This window comes from Ursus maritimus, unplaced genomic scaffold (genome assembly GCF_017311325.1).
Source record: "Ursus maritimus isolate PB19 unplaced genomic scaffold, ASM1731132v1 scaffold_1, whole genome shotgun sequence".
In the NCBI taxonomy this organism is placed as follows: Eukaryota; Metazoa; Chordata; class Mammalia; order Carnivora; family Ursidae; genus Ursus; species Ursus maritimus.
In genome coordinates this window covers 42,913,898-42,933,235 of record NW_024423343.1, presented here as the reverse complement: position 1 = coordinate 42,933,235, position 19,338 = coordinate 42,913,898, and the positions used below count along the sequence as shown (strand labels likewise).

Sequence of the window (19,338 nt, the reverse complement as noted above, 5' to 3'; positions counted from 1 at the left end):
GGCACCTGGGTCCTGGGCTCAGTCAGTTAAGCATCTGCCTTTGGCTCAGGTCGTGATCTCAGGGTCCTGGGATCTGAGTCCCTCCTCTCAGGCTCCCTGCTCACTGGGGAGTCTGCCTCTCCCTCTGCCCCTCTCCCTGTTCCTGCTCTCAATCTCTCTGTCTCTCTTTCTCTTTCTCTCAAATAAGTAATAAAATCTTAAAAAAAAAAGTAATTCTATCAAGGATATTAATATTTATAATCAGTGTTAAGACCAGTGCACTAAAATAAAACATCAAGTGTTAGGAAATTCTTGGGAGTTGCAGTAGCAAAATATTGCCATTCTGTTTTCCACACTGAAACTTTAATGATCTTCGTAAAATACAGATGTGGCCATTGTATTCTCCTGTTTAATTCTCTTCAGTGGCTCTCTATTGTGCTCAAAATGAATAATACCAACAAGCTCTTACTATATGTCAGCTGCTGTGCCAAGAGGTCAACACGCATCATACTTTCCCATCCCCCACCGTCCCCCGCCGCAGCTACCCTGATGGAAAAGTCTTATGATGGTCCCCACTTTGTAGATGAGGAGACTGGGAGAAGTGGCTTCGTCAAGGCTACAGAACTAGTCAGTGACAAAGCTAGGATTCTAATGTCTGCCAGTCTCTCATCCCCGACTCAGCAAGCCCTTCACAGCGGGTAGAAGGCCCTTCTGGGTCAGGCCCTCCCCTGCTCCTCCTCTTGTGCGTTTCTCTCTCGTCCTCGAAGACTTCTTCAAGGCCCCACCCCAGAGACTCCTGTGTCAACTCCACCGTCAGCACAGTGTCTCGTGGCTGGGTTTACCCCTCTCTCTTACCACTGGCCTTGATAGCAACGACTGGGTCTTCCCCACTGGAATTACCGATCGCCAAACACGCAGTCCATCCAATGGATGGTGCTAAATTTATATTTGTTGGATTAATGAACATCTTTAACTTTCAACAGAAGTCTCTAATGTGGTATTCTGTGTCCTCTCCTGTCACCCCTCAGTTTGAGTTGTAGGGCCCTCTGTGATCTGTTGCTGATGCCCCTCAGCCCCCAGTATTAACATTATAAGGATCTCCTGTTATCTCTTCTTTTCCCCTATCCTGGAATAGTTTTCCCACTCATCTTTGCCCAAGGCAAATCGTACACATCTTTTGGGGTTCAAGTTAAGTCCCTCATTCTCTTGACAACCTCTATCTGAAGTTTGGGCTCTCTGCTCTGAGCTCCAGAAGCACCCTATTGTCTGTAACATTTCCTGTTAATTATGCAGGGCTATGTAGCTTCTGTTATCCTTGCCACTTGTCATTTAAATCTTCCTTGTGTTTTGGGTCCATCTTGTGAACCATAAAGCAAGCCTTTGAGGCTCAAGACCACATTTTAGACATCGCTGCCTAGGAGCTACGCAGTGCGTTGAGACATAGCCGCTGCACAGACTGCCTGGATTTGAAAGCCAGCTGGGCTTCTTGCTCCCCACTGACCTTGGGCTAATCATTTACCTTCTCTGTGGCTCGTTTTCCTCATTGTAAAGTTGGGAAAGTAATCTTACCCCAGAGAACTGTTGTGATGATTAAATGAGTTAATACATTTAAACCCGTAGCAGATATTACTTAAGTGTTGTTGTGTTGTCGTTGGTAGTAACTGTGATAATAACATAGCCCACCGAGCCCTTATTAAAGTACAAATATGTCATCAAGATGGCCAACCACAAGGTGCGTATTAGCCGCCATATGAGTCAGTTTGTTTGTCACCCAGCAGACAGGTTTTGCTATGAGCCTGGAAAGGTCCACCAAGAATAACAGGGATGGCAGGTTGTGGGAGGAGTTTCTGTCTAAGTGGAATGATGTTGGTAGCAGCTGTGGGAAGCAGTGAGTGTCTGGAGGGCTCAAGCTGGACCTTGGAGGATCGAGCTGGGCTGACAGGACTAGAAGCAGTTCTGATTCTTTTACAATTTGATTTAGCCATAAGAGGAACCGTGTCAAAATGCTCCAAAAGGAAGAGGAAGATTCCAAAATAGTCATTCACCTCTCTAGACCTTAATGCCCTTGTAGCTTGTGTAACTGTTATAAAACCAACCTTATGTTTCTTTTCCATGACATTGGCTGAAGGTCTAGCAGATGCTACAGCAATCCTCACGGGAAAAAGATCTGTTGGAAGTGACATTGAGTGCTCAGCCTCTGAGGAAAGTTCTTTCTGGAAAATTCTGGGGATTGAAATCAATGTTCAAAAATGTAGTGGCTGAATACCAGGACTCTAAGTCTTGTTTGGAGTGGTTTCTCTATGTCTCTATGTCTGTGCAGTTAGAGACCAGCCCTGAGACTCACATTGCTTAAAGGCATAAAGAATGGTAACAGTTAACAGTGCAGAGCTAGCTCTGAGGGTTTAACACGTGGATTTTCTCATTTTGCAGCCTCAGTACTGGTCTCTGGGCAATCCTGAGTTATGATGGAAATGGTGCCAAGAGGGGACTGTCCTTTCTGGGTTATCCAGGCACTGTTTCCTCTCCATCACTGATCGTTATGTCGCTGCTGTTATGTTCGTAAATCTGACCTTTGGCAATTATTATTCCAAACGATATATTCAGGTTTAAGGTTGGTTTTCGTTTTTTTTTTTTTTTCTCCCTGAAAAGCTGAATCCATTTCCATACTCAATTATTTGTGGATACCTCGATATATGTTTGAACAGTTTCCATTTAATTGCATAATGAAGATAGCTATCAATTTTAACAAGAATTATTTCATTACCTGTCATCAATAATTCAGAAATACCTGCTAGTTGAATGACTCAATGTAAGTACTGGTAGAATGTCTTTCCAGGTTTTAAAAGGCTGTGCTATATTTTCACAGTAATGGTGTTGATTACTATCATTAGAGTGCTAGGTGAGAAAAGTTTTCTGCTTTTCTAATAAATAAAAGCCCTTCTTATGCAAGTAGGATTAACTGCAAACCTACAGCGGAGAGTTCCTGGAGAAGTTCATAAATCTAATTCTGTGTATAATTTGAAATGTCTTCTCTCCTTTTTAAAAGTTTCTTTTAAAAAAATCTTTTAAAAAAAGACTCAGAGGTTTAAACAAAATGTTAGCTTAATGGGTTCATGTTGTTAGACTACTTAATCAACAGCACCTCTCCTTGGTTTGTAAACAGATTAAGTACTTCATCCAGCATATATATAAATACTTTACTGCTCTTTATACTTGCTCTGTCAATCCTTACGGCAAATTAAATGTAATCTAAGTCAGCCAGAGCATGCCCTACTTTGGAGCATGTTTTAGTTTTATTAAAATACAGAGTTTGTTTTGGTTCATTTGCTTCTTTTTGTCCCTGATCCTGTGACTGCACAGATGACTGTAGTTAAACTGTATTTTGTCACTGTGTTTTAAATGTGATTGTTTTAGTTCCTTTTCCTCAAAAATCTAAATATAACCTGAAAATATTTAGTCTAAACATTAGTGTCCTGCCTGAATTGAAGCTAAAAGTTTTTGTTTATGTTTTTAGAATTGAAATTCTTATAAAAGTCACTGGATTTGGCATTCATACAAAGGTACTGAATGTTATAGGAGAGGAACATTCCTGTAACCACTTTGCATTTCTTGATATTTAGGGAACCTCTTAACATCTGGACTCATGGAACAAGAGAAACCTTGCATGACCTTATGATAATCAAAATCATTGAATAAGATGGTGAGGAAAGAATGGTTTGGGAGAAAGTCACTCATCAATGTTTAAATCAACGTTCGAATGTAAGGTATTTTGCAGCTTTGAATTAGCATTTGGGCATCAGTTCCCAGCATCACTTGGGTAAGTCAGAGAGACTTACGCCCTTTTAAAAGGACTTGGTGTCCTTCTATGACCTACTTGTTGAAGACTCAGTGGTTGATTTATGGAAGATAATTAAAGCCCACCTGATTGGAATTCATAGTCAGAATTCACTCTGTACTCTAAAAACTATTTTTAGTCTGTGATAGAAGGGTATTGGTAGCTGCTTTTAATTATTGTCTTTTACAGAGATAAAGCTCACATGACTGCATATTTCTTTTTTAGTTTTGATTTTTATTTTTCAAAGAAGAGATAGGCATGTACAAAGTTGTTTTAAGAAGATGAACAAGTTTATAAAGCTTGTTTAAAAGTAAAACAACAACCAGTTTCTACCCCATCACTCATTTCCCTACCAGAGGCGACTCCTTCCTCTGCATTTTAGTCTTCCATTTTGATATTCACCTGTGTATTTTTAAATAAAATCCTTGTATTCTTAACTCCTGATTTTTAAGAGTAGGCATTATCTACTGACTTCTCACCATGGAAGATACAGAGTTAACTCTTCTTTCCTGCCCCAGCTCTCTATACCTCTTCAGCCTTCTCATTTCGAATCTTCCCAATGTGGTGATGTGGCAATTTGGTGACTTCAGTATTCACTGTTTGCATTAGTATGACTGTGTAATCACAGCTGAGACATGTAGTAAACTATGATTATTTTTCTTCTCCTGTGCAACTTTTCGTTTTCTTGTAATGTTTTGTGTACTTAACTTTCTCTGTACTTACCGCTAATTCATCCCTAAACTCTTCACCAATTATCTAAATTTCCTCTTGGGACATTCAGATGTACTGTTATTCTGTCGGTGTCATTTTGCTGTCACAGGCTGTCTGGGGGCCTTCAGACCCACTCCCTGCTAGACCCGCTGCCCTGTGTGTCTGGCGTGCGGCTGTCACGCGGGGGTCTCCAGTCACCAGCGTGCTGTGTCTCTGCCTCTCTCCCACGTCAGGTCTTTTATGTCCTGTATCCCCTGTCTTACTCTCTCTTGATTTACTCCCTTGTTTTGGTGGCACACAATCTGAGAAAGGGTACACAAGAGGAATGTTTTTTGAGAAATTACGTAGGTAAAATGTCTTTATTTCACCTATAAACTTGAATAATAATCTGGCTGGCCAGAGCTCCCACTGTTATTGTTGAGAAATCTGAAGCCATCTCTGGTTCCTGATCCTCAGTGTGTGATCCATTTTCTTCTCTGAAACTCTGCGGGGTCATCTGTGTGTCCCAGCGCTCTGAGATCTTCATCGTGTGCTTCGGCTTGGGTCTGTTTTATTCTCTGCGTTGGGCACTCAGTGGGTCATTTCAGTCAGATAATTCAGAGCTTTCAGTTCTAAGAAATTTTTTTGGATTAAAACAATTTCCTTTTCTTAATTTTCCTCATTTTCTCTTCTTGGAGTTCCAGTTTTTTTAGATACTTGACTTTCTGGTTGATCCTATATTTTCCTTGTCCTTTCTCTCCTACTTTCACCTCTCTTCTTTTTTTCTTCTTCATATTTCAAGTTCTTAAGTTCATTTTTATTGAAAAAAATAATATACATCAGTGACCTTTTTACACATTGAATGCATCCATACGATAAAGACCCAGCTTGCAAATATTTTCTCCTATTATAATTTGTCTTTTCATCCTCTTAGTAGAGATGTTTGCAGAACAAAAAATCATAAAATTCTCAGCACCCTAGAACCCCATCTAGTCACTACCTTCCCCAAGGGGAACTCCTATTTTAAAAATTAAGCTTATTGTTTTGAGATAACTGTAGATTCACACCCAGTTGTAAGAAGTTATACATAGTTATACATACGTATATACGTGGATAGTCCATGTATGCCGTGCTCACTTCTCCCCGGTGGTAACATCTTGTAAAACTTTAGTACAACAGCACACCAGGATACTGACACGGATACGGTCAAGATTTAGAACATTCTATCACCACCTGAATTTCTCATGTCTCCCTTCTGTGGCTACCACTGCTTTCCTTCTGCCTCTGCTCCCCATGGAACCCCGGCAATCCCTTATGTGTTCTCCATTTCAATAATTTGTCATTCCAAGAATGATACATGAGTGGAATCATACAGTGCGGAATCTTTTGAGATCTCTGGAGATCTCGTCAGGTTACTGTATGTACCGGTAGTTTGTTCCCTTTTATTGCTGCGTGATACTCCATGCTGTCGATGTGCCACAGTTTGTAGACCTGTTTGTCCACTGAAGGACATCTGGTTATTTCCAGTTTGGGCATATTACAAATAGAGCTGCTATAAATATCTGTGTCTTGGTTTTTGTGTGAAATTTTTTTCATTTCTCTGAGATAAATGCCCAGAAGCGCGATTGCTGGGTCATATGGTCGTCACGTGTTTCGATTGTTAAGAAACTGCCAAACTGCTTTCCAGAGCGGCTATACCATTTTATATCCATACCAGCAATGTATGAGTGATCTGGTTTCTTCTTATCCTTGTCAGAATATGGCGTTGTCACTATTTTAACTTGAGCCATTGTTACACATGTGTAGTGATATGTTTTTAATTAAATTTACATTTCCCTAATGGCTAGTGACAAGGGACATCTTTTCCTACGTTTATTTGCATCTCTATATCCTGTACCTCCTCTTTGGTGAAATGTCTTTTCATGTCTTATGTCTATTTTCTAATTGGATTGTTCAGATTTTATTTATTTATTTATTTATTTATTTATTTATTTATTTATTTATTTTTTACTGTTGAGTTTTGAGAATTCTTTATATATTCTAGATATTGGTCATTTGTTGAATGTGTCTTGCAAATATTTTCTCCTATTATAATTTGTCTTTTCTTTTCTTTTTTCTTTTTTTTTTTTTTTAAGATTTTATTTATTTATGTGACAGAGACAGCCAGCGAGAGAGGGAACACAGCAGGGGAGCGGGAGAGGAAGAAGCAGGCTCCCAGCGGAGGAGCCTGATGTGGGGCTCGATCCCAGAACGCCGGGATCACGCCCTGAGCCAAAGGCAGACGCTTTAACAACTGCGCTACCCAGGCGCCCCTATAATTTGTCTTTTCATCCTCTTAGTAGAGATGTTTGCAGAACAAGATTTTTTAATTTTGATGAAGTCTGATTTATCAATTTTTCCTTTTATGAATCATGCATTTGGTATTAAGTCTAAGAACTCTTTGCCTAGCACTAAAGCCTGAAGATTTCCTCCTGGATTTTTTTTCCCTAAAAGTTATGTAGTTTTACATTTTACATTTAAATGCACACTCCATTTTGAGTTAATAGTCATATAGGGTGTGAGACTTAGGCTGATGTTTATTTTTTTGCTCTAGCACCATTTGTTGAAAAGATTATCTTCTCTCCATCAAATTGTTTTTGAAATACCAGTTGGGCATATTTGTATAGTTTATTCCTGGGTTCTCTGTTCTGTTCCATTGATGTGTGTCTATTCTTCTGCCAGGGCCACATAGTCGTGATTACTCTGTAGCCATAATAAATCTTCTTTTTCAAAATTGCTTTAGCTTTTTTAGCTTTTTTTTTCCTTTTCTTTTCATATAAATTTTAGAATAATCTTTTCTATATCTATAAGAAAATCTTGCTCAGATTTCGGTAGGGATTGTGTTAAACCTGCGTATAAATTTAAGGAGAATTGAAATCTTTGCTGCACTGAATGTCCCAATTCATGAACATGGGTATGTTTCTCCTTTCTTTTTTTAAGTGGGCTCCATGCTGGGCCCAATGTAGGGCTTGAATTCATGACCCTGAGGTCAAGACCTGAGCTGAGATGAAGAGTCAGATGCTTAACTGACTGAGCCAACCAGGTGCCTCTGTCCATTTATTTAGATTTTTATTTCTTTCAACAGTATCTTATAGTTTTCAGCATATAGTCCCTTGTATTAATTTATATTCAAATATTTCTTCTTTTCAGGAGATTTTGTAGATTTCTTGGGATTTCCTACACAGACAATCATGTCAGCTGCAAACAGACACCATTTCTTTCTTTCTTTTTGATCTGTATACCCTTTGTTTTCTTTTTTGTCCTTACTGAAATGGCTAGAGCTCCCAACGCTTTGTTGCATAAGAGTGGTAAGACCAGATGGTCTCGCCTTGTTCCCTATCTTAGAGAAAAAGCATTCAGTCTTTCACCACTAAGTGTAATGTTACCTACCTGTAGGTTTTTGTAGATGATCTTTATCTAATTGAGGAAGTTTCTCTCTATTCCTATTTTTCTGAGACTTTTCATGAATGAGTGTTTAATTTTGTCAAAATCTTTTTCTGCATTAATTAATAGGATTGTTACTTTTTTTTCGTTAGCTTGTTAATCTGGTGGATTTACATTGATTGGTTTTCAAATATTGTACCATCCTTGTATCCTTGGAATAGATCTCACTTGGTCAAAGTGTACCATTCTTTTTATACATTGCCAAATTTTCTTTTCTAATAGTTTGTTAAGGATTTTTGTTAAGGATTTTTTCATTTTTTTCCAAGCATGTTTGTAATTGCTTGTTGAGGCACTTTTTGAAGTCTCGCTGGTTCTTGGTATGCATTATTTTTATTGAAACTTGGACATTTGGGGTATTGTGTTATGAAACTCTGGATCGTATTTAAGCCTCTGTTTTAGTTGGATTTTTCTGACATGCTCTAGCAGGGGAATTGGAGATATTGCCTCATTACAGCTAGATGGAGGTTGAAGTCCAGGTTCCCCACTCACTCCCCTTCTTGATACCTGCGGGTGAAGGAGCTCCTTGTTACTGTGAAGTAGAGATGGGTGTTCTGGCTCACCATTAGGTATCCACCGATACTTCCCTGCCTAGAAGAGATAGGAGTGCCTCATTATTGTTCCTTATGTGTTTTCCACTGACACCACAGTGGGGGCGGGGAGAGGAATCTTGTTAGTGCTAGGTGGTGGTAAAAGTCATGAGTCTCTATTAGGCCCTCCTCACACCACCCCGGGTGGGGTTGTAAGTCCAGGATCCCCCAGTGTTCTCCACTGATGATATCTTGGGGACATGGCCTCATTACCACCTAGCAGTGATGAAAGTCCCAGCTCCCTACTTGGCATTCTCTGATACTACCTTAGCTTAGGGGTTGGGGTGCTCTGTTATAGCCTGGTGAGTGTGGAAGTCTGTGCTCCCCCTGTAACCTTTGCTGGTGGGGGTGGGAGTCAGGACACATTACCCCACAACCCCAAGCCCCACTCTGTAGTATTTGGCTGGAGTAGAGCAGTTATCATTTAAGTTTTCTGTTTTTCTAGGCTGCATTTTTCCTCATCCTTTAGCCAGAGAGGGCTTTGTGGGTTTTTTGTTCTGGTTTTTGTTGTTGTTGTTGTTGTTTGTTGTTTGGTTTTGAGTTTCTTTTGTGTTTGTTTGGTTTGCACTCGCTGGTCTTTCCAAGTTCTTTAGCCCCATTCATCCCTGTGTTGTTCTTTGGGTACCAGGGTCCTAGCTGGTTCGTCGTCTTCTGTCTACCTTTCAGAGTCTTCTGTATTTGCTTTATATATAATGTCCGAGATTTTTAGTTGTACTTAGCAGGAGCAGTAGGGAAAACTGTGTCTACTTAATTTCTTTGGAAGCAAAAGTCTACCCTGACTTTTAACACCATAAATTAGTTTTGCTTGCTTCTGTAACTCTATATAAATGGAATCATATGGGATGTGCTCTTCTGCTTCTTTTCTCAGTCCATATTATGTTTGTAAGATGCATCTTTGTCATTGTATGAAACTGTAATTGTTCATTTTTACTGCTGTACAGTATTTCATTATATGAATATAACAGTTTATTTATTCTGCTATAGATAGGTTGTTCCCAGGTTTGAGCTATTAAAACTGTTCTGCTGTGAACGTTTTTGTAGATGTCATTTGGTGACTACATTACTATTTAGTACGTGTCAAGGAGCTGTCACCCGGTGTACCTTCAGGTCTGACAGCCGCCCCCAAACAGTTATCAGAGTAGTGTACCGATTTACGTTCCTCAACCTCATCCCTTCATCATTGATGCTATTTTTTCCACAAAAAATTTCCGTAACGTTTTCATTCAAGCATTCCTTTTATTTCCCTTCATCCTCCTTCTTCTTAAAAAATATGTATTATCTTATTTTTGTTTCATAGTTGCATTTCTTTTCTTCTGAAAATAATATATTTAGGAAATATTTTCCTCCTCACATAGCTCCTGTCTTCTCCATGTTGGTTTTTTTTTCTGTTTGTTTTGGTTCTAACTTTCACGTAAGGTACTTTCTTCAAATGTCTTACAATTCTGGATGACTGTTCATATTTAGTGATAGGGCTTGATTACTCTGAACTTCCATGTAGAGTGATTTGGTGGGTTGTTTAGTTAGGGAGGCTTCAGTGTCAGGATCCTCAGAGAAGAAACTTCCAGTTTCCTGCATGGAGGATGATAGCCTTGCCAGCTTCTGGAAACCTCGTGAGGGAAGTGGGATGGGGGCTCGGGGCAGGGCTAAGGCTTGGAATCAGGTTGTACATGTTCATTAATGCCTTTTTTCAGTATGGTACCCCTACTCTCAACTCCAGCTGTTTCGTACGGCAGCAGAACCTCTGTTTTATTCTTTCCAGAGGGGAAAAACCTCTAGTTGTCTGGTTAGCTATGTGGAATGAAGGGGATTGAGTGTTCTTAGTTGGAATTCAGACTTTCCATTAGCAGCAGCCTCCCACCCCCCCCACACACACACACTCACACACACACACACACACACACACACACACACACACACTCTTACTTGCACTTCAACCTCATATGGCCAACCCATGAGACTCTGAAGGATTCGGAGTAATAAATTCTATTACTGGCTTTCCCCACTGTCGACCAAGGTTTCAGTTTTCTGAGATCTACTAAGTTATTTACCAATTGTCTAATTCTGGCTTCCAGAATCTTATCTTATTGCTCCATTTATGAGCTCTTTAATTCTTCTAGCTTGGATTATGGCTTTAAAAATGTGTGTGTGTGTGTGTGTGTGTGTGTGTGTGGTCATTTTAGTGGCGTCTAGGGATGGAAGTTGGATGTGCTCAGTCTGCCATCTTCACCCAGAACTGTCGTATAATTTTTATACACTTTAAAAACAACAAATATTTCTTTTAAGTTTGAGCTCAGAAATGAAATTAATTTAGAAAATAAGTCCAAAGGAGAATTATTGTTCTTCAGGTGATGAGATGGAATTGGAGCTGCTGACCTGGATTGGTGAAGGCACTGATGATGGAAGAAACATAAGTCTAGAACGTTGAGAAAAAAAAAAGACAGGGTTTTGCTTTTCCTTGATGTTTTGTGGGGAAGACAGGTTTTCCTTTCACGTGAAGGAAAACATGACTTGGGAACTAGATAGAGGTGGGGGCTGCACAACATTGTGAATGCACTAAATTCCACTGAATTGTTTACTTAAAACGTTTAATTTATTCTTGTGTGAATTTTACCTCAAATAAAAAGATTGCTTAAATCTAAAAATAAGCACATGAACATTTTTAATACTTACAGCTACATTGACACCTGGCTTCGGGGGGTAAAAGATCAACTGACTTATTACACAGGTCTTATTACATGGTGTTTCCACTGTCCACCTAGCAGCTCTTTTTTAAATGTTTGCAAGCCTGATTCTGGAAGATTTTCAGCAAGTTAGTCTTCCTTTTGGGAAAAAGGGAGAGCAAGATCTATTCCAAGGGGTAGCAAGTGAAGTTATTCCTCTCTGGTAGAGAAGGAATTACTATGTATTTAACGTATATACCTCCTACATCAGAATATATTGATCGCAGCTTGACAAATCTTGATGCAAGCAAGACCTTCGGACTCTTTAATTATCTGTATAATGGAAGAAAGGGAAATTCTGATGGGACGTGGCACAGTTCCTATAAATTTATGCCACTGATGTATTGCTTATCTTTCATATGAAGCACCCTGTCTTATAAAAAGGTTTAATAGTATTTTATTGCCCAGAATGTAGCATTTGGCAGTTTATTGTGGTGCCTTAGAGAGTGCAGCTTAAAGCCATGATATTAGGATTCGGACCCTCATTCTGCCACTTCTGTTATTGAAGCTCACCGTGCCTCATTTTTCTCTTCTGTAGCATGGAGAAGATGATAGGGATATTGTGATAAATATGAATTAACACACTTAAAGATCTTTAAGTGTTGCCTGGCACAGAGTAAGCACTCAATAAATGGTATCTGCTATTTTTTTTCTGACGTTTTCTTAAAACTTCAATCCATAAAAGCACATCTGGAGAAACATATGGAATATATACAACATAAAGACTATTTCTTTACCAGGATATCTTTGTCGTGGCTGTTGTGACCAACTCCAGCTGCCAACGTGCAGTTGACTCCCTCTTTCTCATCACATTTGTGGTTGTGGTTAAAAGCTTATTTCTGTTTTTCTATAGAAACTGAACAGTTTTAGCTACCTTCATTTTCTAAAAGTTCTGCACTTCAAACATGCAATGGATTTGTTTGAAAAGTAAAACCAAGAAACTGTAAATACTATTTATTTTCAATTCTCTATATTTGGTTTAGACATAATCCCTATCATTTGTACAATTTCTCCAGGAATCAATGAAAAGATCTGAGAATGAACCTGAGCTATAAACCTGCCATTAGAACATGCAATTAGTCAGTCAGTGGCCACAAAGAGTATTTGATTCTTTGAAAGCTATTTTTCTCTTTTAGTATTGTATGGCTGCAAGTGATGAATGGGAGAATTCTCTCTCACAATTACTATTTTTAGGTGTAGTTTGAAACTCCTCAGCTTCTTGCAAGATGAAACTCTGGGTTTAGATATTATTTTCATACTAAACCACCTTTTAAATTTTACTTTACAGATCAACAATCACGATTCTGAAGGTCATAACCTTTCTGATGGTGGTGGTGAGCCATGGCGTCAGACGATAAAGTCGCCATCTTAACTGATGATGAAGAGGAACAGAAGAGAAAGTATGTGCTTGCTGATCCCTTTAATGGTATTTCCAGGGAACCAGAACCACCTTCCAATGAAACACCCACCTCCACAGAGACAGCAGCCATTCCTGAGGAGGAAATAGACTGGATAGAGAAACATTGTGTCAAAATAAACAATGATCTTCTGATATCCAAGGTCTTCTATTTTTTCTTTTACTCTGCATATGGCTCTCTTTACCCACTTTTGCCTGTGTATTATAAACAGCTGGGAATGTCACCGAGCCAGAGTGGATTGCTAGTAGGTATCCGATACTTCATCGAATTCTGCAGTGCCCCCTTTTGGGGTGTAGTTGCAGATCGCTTTAAAAAAGGCAAAATTGTCCTCCTCTTTTCTCTTTTGTGTTGGGTTTTATTCAACCTGGGCATCGGATTTGTCAAACCTGCTACCTTGAGATGTGTACCAAAGATTCCCCCAACATCTCGCCCCACTAATTCAAGTCACCTGTTAACTATCCCGCCAACCAACTCTTCCATTCCCACATCACCAAGAATGCGTGAGAAAAGGAGCCTGCTCCCTTCCACGTGGCCAGTGATATTAGAAACAGGGCCCAATGTCACAGAAACTGTCATCTTTTCGACAGCTCCAAACAAGACCAGTGCGCCCACCCTGCAACCTCAGACAGATGAAATTACTGACCATATTATGGACTTTACCTTGAGTCCGAGCACAGCAACTCCTGCCTTCCCAGGGAACATAACCAGAGAGACAAGCACCACTATTGTCACTACCACCAAATCTTTACCTTCTGATCAAGTCACTCTTGTTTACGATCAACAAGAAGTTGAGGCTATATTCCTGGTGATCCTGGTAGTCGTCATAATAGGAGAATTTTTCAGTGCCTCTTCTGTCACCATTGTAGACACAGTAACACTCCAGTATCTGGGAAAACACAGAGATCGCTATGGATTGCAGCGGATGTGGGGCTCCCTGGGCTGGGGCCTGGCAATGCTGTCTGTTGGCATCGGGATTGACTACACTCACATAGAAGTGCTCATCGATGGAAAGGGGTGTAAACCCCCTGAGTATCGGAACTACCAGATCGTCTTCATTGTCTTTGGAGTTCTCATGACCATGGCTTTGATCGTTGCCACTCAGTTCCGGTTCCGCTACAACCATTTCAAAAACAATGAAAATAAAGGCAAAGAGGTGGAGATCCCTCAAGTGGAGAGGAACAGCTCCACAGAGTCCTCTGAGGAGACACCAACCACCGTGAGCCACTCACAGGCCTTCAACTTTTGGGACTTAATCAGACTGCTCTGCAGTGTGCAGTATGGCTCTGTGTTGTTCGTGGCATGGTTCATGGGGTTTGGATACGGCTTTGTGTTCACCTTTCTCTACTGGCATTTGGAAGACTTGAATGGAACTACAACCCTCTTTGGGGTCTGTTCAGTCCTGAGTCATGTGTCTGAGCTGACAGCTTATTTTTTTAGTCACAAGCTTATTGAATTGATTGGCCACATCAGGTAAGAACATGCTTACTATTGCTGCCCCTCAGCAATTGAATCTCATCTTTTTATAATTTACAGCTCCTTTTAGCACATGTAAGGAAATTGTCATTTGTGTTGGGGGTGGGGTTGGAATGGCAATGGGGCTTTCTGTTGCTCTTCCTCCTTAAAATAGAAACAAAAGGAAGTAAGTATTGAACCTACTTGGCTTATCTAAAACCAACAAAAAACGCTGCTTCCTGTCTGTACGCTAAGAGGCTCTTGCAGTAAATGTTTTCAGGTATAGGAGCACAAATTTAGTGAACTAGATTATTCTGTGGACTTTGAAGGGTCCACTGGTCCGATGCATTTGTGAAGGAGGCTTTAAGTGAATAAAGTGGATTAGGTTCTTTCAGCCTTCAGTTACTCTCAGCCCCTCGCTGACACAGAGCTCGAACACATGGTCGATGAAGATGTCCATTATATTTAATGAGGCTGTAACCCACCATAATCGCTAATCCATGGTATTACATGGAGGAGATTCTTACATGATTTTTTTCTGATTATTACAGCCATCTCTGCATTGTTGTCTGCCATGAAGACATGGGACATTTAAAAATCTTCCTTTTACCTAAATTTCCCATGTAATCTTTTTAGTTAAAAAACTATAAATGTCTAGTGTTTCTTGTGTAATATTTTTCACCGTTAATGTTTGAAGTTGACTGAACAGTACCTTGCTTTTTACAAGTCTTCCTGCTCTGTTGTTGCATCTAAAATGTAGAGCCAGCTACATTTAAGCATCCTTACCTCAGAGAACAGTATGGCATATCTCTCCCTAAAATTTGAAATTGCTGTAACTGAAAGCAAGCAAGCATGTGCATTTGTGTGTGGTAATTGTTAAGTCTGTCTCTGAGAAATTAAAAAGGAAAAATAGATACTGACAAGATTTAAGAAACAGTGATCATTTTTCCTTTCCTATTAACTGAAGACTTTAATTAATTAATAACTTAAATAGTTTGATTTAATTTAAAGCTTCAGCCTCGAATCATTCTTTTCCCCAAACAATTGTGAATATTTTTTTCTTGTTTGGTTGGTTTTGCTTTGGGAGGCTGTGTCCTGCTGCTTTTGTTTCTCGAATCTTTGACCCCTTTGTCGTCACTAAACAAAGTCAAGCATTGTGTAGATGGTTCCCAGACCCACAGGGTCCCCAAGGCACATTCAGTGGGACCAATTTGAAAAGAGTCTTGTAATGTTAAGGACTTGGAATGTCCTTTAACTCTGTCCAGGTCATGTTTACATTCTCTGAACTTTGTGGATTGACCATGATGCATTTAGACACTTCTTTTCAGTTTGAGTGTCTGAGGGGCTTCTCTCCTCAACTAAGCATCATTTAAAAAAAAATATTTTATTTATTTATTTGTCAGAGAGAGAGCACACAAGCAGGGGGAGCAGCAGGCAGAGGGATAACAGGACTTGATCCCAGGGCCCTGAGATCCCAGGGCCCTAAGCTGAACGTGGACGCTTAACTGACTGAGCCACCCAGGGGTCCCTCAAAGAAGCATCTTTACAATCACATTTATTCCCGGAAAGGTACTCCATTAGGTCTTACAAGCGCGCAGAGTTCCTGGATGTTATGGTTTCATCAGTCACTAGCATTAATTAAATATTGACTCTGTATAGAGTATGAGTATGCGTTCTGTTTTCAAAGAAATTGTTAGGCTCTTCTCACGTGCTAAGAAAAGAAGTTTCTTTTCTGTCTTTGCCTTTTGTCTGAGGTGTATATTTTCATGATAAAATCCTAGCAGTTTTACTACTAATTTTGGTAGTAAACCATGAAGCTTATACTTGTTTGTTTTTTTGTTTTTTGTTTTTTCCCTAAGCATTATTAGTTACTCATTACTTAAAAACCTTACAGCTCAGGGGCACCTGGGTGGCTCAGTTGGTTAGGTGTCTGCCTTTGGCTCAGGTCATGATCTCAGGGTCCTGGGATCGAGGCCTGTTGTGGGGCTCCCTGCTCAGCAACTGTGCCCCTTCCCCTTGCTTGTGTTCTCTTTCTCAAATAAATAAAATCTTAAAAAAACAAAAACCTACAGCTCATTCTACCTTAATTTTCTGGTTTTATGTACAGAAAATATCTTCCTTTTCTTATTTAATGATGTGATGGAAGAAAAAGGCTCTTGTGGTCACACTGCTGTCCCTGGAGTCTACTGGGATTCCATCAATTTGTGGTCATTTATCTCTTTTGGATTTTAATTCTGTCCATTAAACATATTATCTTAACCACTTTTTAAAGATTCTATGAGCCGGATTGTGCTTATGCCCACTATTCAAGCAGAACAGATGTGTTTCTTGTGGTAAGAATTTGGGGAGCCCAGTCAGGTGGTGGTGGTTGAGATCTAAGGGGTTTGAGAGTGCGATGAGGACAGTTCTAAACTTCTCACTAGAAGACTATCATATATTAAATAGTTGAAAAAAAGAAATTATCTTTCCATGATTGATAGTCTTCTATGTTTTCCTTATAGGATCATAAGGAGGAATCTGTCTGTGGCTCTAATGTATGCATGTATGTTTTTTCAGTATTCTGTGACTGTCTTATTGGGAGTTTGTTTTCAGGAGTCAGTACTGCCATAAAAATTGTAAATATCCTAGTTGGTCAGAAGTGGATTTGCCACACTTTTTTATATGGATTCATAGTGAATAAAAATTCATGCCAGAAAACAATTTTTTAAAATAGCATGTCCAGTTTTGAAGTACGTAGTATTTTAACAGTTACACAGTTGGGGCCCAGTCTTTCGGTGAATAAACTATCAGTCTAACTACATACACACACACAGAGTAAATGATTTCTGGTTTTGATCTTGGATTTTGTCCTTCTCTGGAAAGTAGCTTTCTCCGGCAAGTAGGATAATGCTTAATATTTCCCCTCAAAAGGTAAATTTCTTTTGATGTGAAATCACAAGACTGTGGAATTTAGAGCAAGTATATTTCTAGGCGAATTTATGTAGAGGTGATAACTAGATTCTTTAACTAGAAATGTAAATGTATCTTAAGGGTATATTTATCCTGCTGAGTGTTTAACAGCCATGAGTAGGGTTGTGATCAATATGCATTACAATTAATCATTTGTAAATTTGTAAATCATTACTATCCAGTATTAGGCCATCACCTATGTTATTTGATTGAAATTTATTTATATTTTAAGGGACACAAAAATCTATTCAATCAACTTGACTTTGCCCTAAAATTCTTGTACTCGAGGTCAGTTTTGCCATGCAAATGTTATCTGGAAGGGGTAATAGATTAACCATTTTTAGCCATTAATCACTTCTTAATAGTAGCTAAGTATCCCAGTGATCTAGCCAGTCAGCTTGGGAAAGAAGGAAATATATGACGCAAATAGCAAGAGGAGGAAAACAGGTTTTCCTGGTGTGGGAAGACCAAGAACAGAGAACAAGACACTGGGCTACCAGCTGAGGACACATGGGAGGTAGGATGTGACATTTTGTCACTGGAGGAACAGCAATCAGCATTTTAAGAAGGAAGAAACTCTGCTGTTGGGGTGTTCAGGGAAGGCTTCACAGAGAAGGTGCCTGCCACTGAAGGATTTGGAGAAATCTTGTTCATTTACTTAGATTTTGCTGCTTCTCCTCTGCCTTGTTCTTACCATGGTTTCGTGCCATAGTAGCTGATTGTAGGTCTGCTGGTTCTCAGATCCTGTCCTCACCGTGCATGGCAGGGTGCTGATTTCTGCGGGCAGCTTCCCCCAAGACCTGGTCTCCCGGCTTCTGCCTGGGCCCGCCCCTGCAGTAGTTCTCAAGCAGCAGACTTCACAGGAATGCCTTTCGGACTCCTACTGCCCAGGCTGCACTCAGACCTATTACTTAAGACTCTCGAGGCTGAACCCAGGCATTCACCTTTTTTAAAGTTCCCCAGCTGATTCCACCGCGTGACCAAGGTTGATAACCACCAAGCTGGTGAGAGGTGCAAGTGGAGGACTTGAGGGAGGGAGGAAGGGAAAAAATCCAGGGCATTTCCTTCTCCTTTTTTTAGCTCAGGCAGTGTCTTATGTGGGTTTTGTCCACTGTTCCCTCCAGTCCTTTCCGGTGGTTCTTTCCCGGCCTCCAGCACTTTACTCAGAGGCGGATCAGTGCTCAGCCACTGGGGCTCTCTCTGTGCCGCCCTTTGCTCCCTAGTCTCCACGCTGCTCCCCAGACTCTGGAGATCTGGAGATCTCTGCGCCCTGTCAGGCAGCCTCTCTGAGAGCCGCTGCACCACCGTGGGGCCCTGAGCCCTGCAGCCTTCCAACTGGGACCTGACAGAGGCTGCCTGAGTTCTCTCACCAGACTGGGCTTCTCAGCTCGTCCTCACAGCTCTTGATAAAAAAGCAAAAAGGATGTGGACCTTAAGCAAATTTTTTTCTCTCCTTATTTCTTAAAGGAGTATTATTATTATTTTTCTTCAGGGTGGGGGGAGGGGCATAGAGAGAGCGAATCCCTAAACAGGCTTCATACCCAGTGTGGAGCTCGACCTGGGGCTCGATCATACAACCCTGAGATCATGACCTGAGCTGAAATCAAGGGTCAGATGCTTGACTGACTGAGCCACCCAGGCGCCCCAAGGAATCCTATCTCTTTTTTAAAAAATGACTTTTACCATAATAAAAAAATTTTTAAAGACTTAATTTTCACAGTAAATATGAAATTATGTAATACATTATCTGAAGGAGCAAATGTTACTCTTACTTAAAGATCAATCTGCCCCTCTCCCACTGCTCCTCCCCCACCCCCATGCACTAGTCCTCTCTCTCTCTCTCTCAAAATCAATCAATAAAGATCAAAACCCTGCATGTTTGTTGAGTTTAGCTGAACAGTTATTTAGGCTTAGAGAATGCCAGGTTCACGGGATGCAGGGACTAGCGCTAAGACTGGCAGGTTGAAGGCCAGGTGGGTGCTGGGATGAACTTCATCCGTGAGGCAGCAGGGAATCTTTGCAAGTTTCAGAGCAGGGCAGTACCACAGATTTGCATTTACTTGCAATGCAGTGGGTAACTTTGAAGCAGGGCACCCACTGAGAAGGTTCTTAAAATAGTCCAAGGGAGAGGTGATACAGGGAGAAGTGATACAGGCCTGAGCTGCAGTGGCACCAACAGGAACTGAGGGAAGAGATGGATTTGGGAGACAAAATTGACAGAATGG

The 19,338-nt window shown here is 40.4% G+C and overlaps 1 protein-coding gene and 1 long non-coding RNA gene across 11 annotated transcripts in view; one reads left to right on the top strand and one right to left on the bottom strand.

Moving 5' to 3' along the window:
* MFSD6 (major facilitator superfamily domain containing 6) overlaps nt 1–19,338 on the top strand; it is a 67,734-nt gene that overhangs the window by 9,006 nt on the left and 39,390 nt on the right. For 2 of the 6 annotated variants that reach the window (XM_040642694.1, XM_008687274.2), the window contains exon 2: nt 12,583–14,182. In XM_040642694.1, the coding sequence (XP_040498628.1) occupies nt 12,636–14,182 (1,547 nt within the window). In that variant the 5' untranslated portion in view covers nt 12,583–12,635. The other 4 variants (XM_040642689.1, XM_008687272.2, XM_008687275.2 and 1 more) reach the window with 4 other exon arrangements.
* LOC103659683 overlaps nt 12,713–19,338 on the bottom strand; it is a 43,910-nt gene continuing 37,284 nt past the window's right edge. For all 5 annotated transcript variants that reach the window (XR_005838111.1, XR_005838110.1, XR_005838109.1 and 2 more), the window contains 2 exons: nt 13,462–13,598; nt 12,713–12,802 (listed from right to left, as the gene is read on the bottom strand). This is a non-coding gene — a long non-coding RNA (uncharacterized LOC103659683). The remainder of the gene's footprint in view (nt 12,803–13,461; nt 13,599–19,338) is intronic.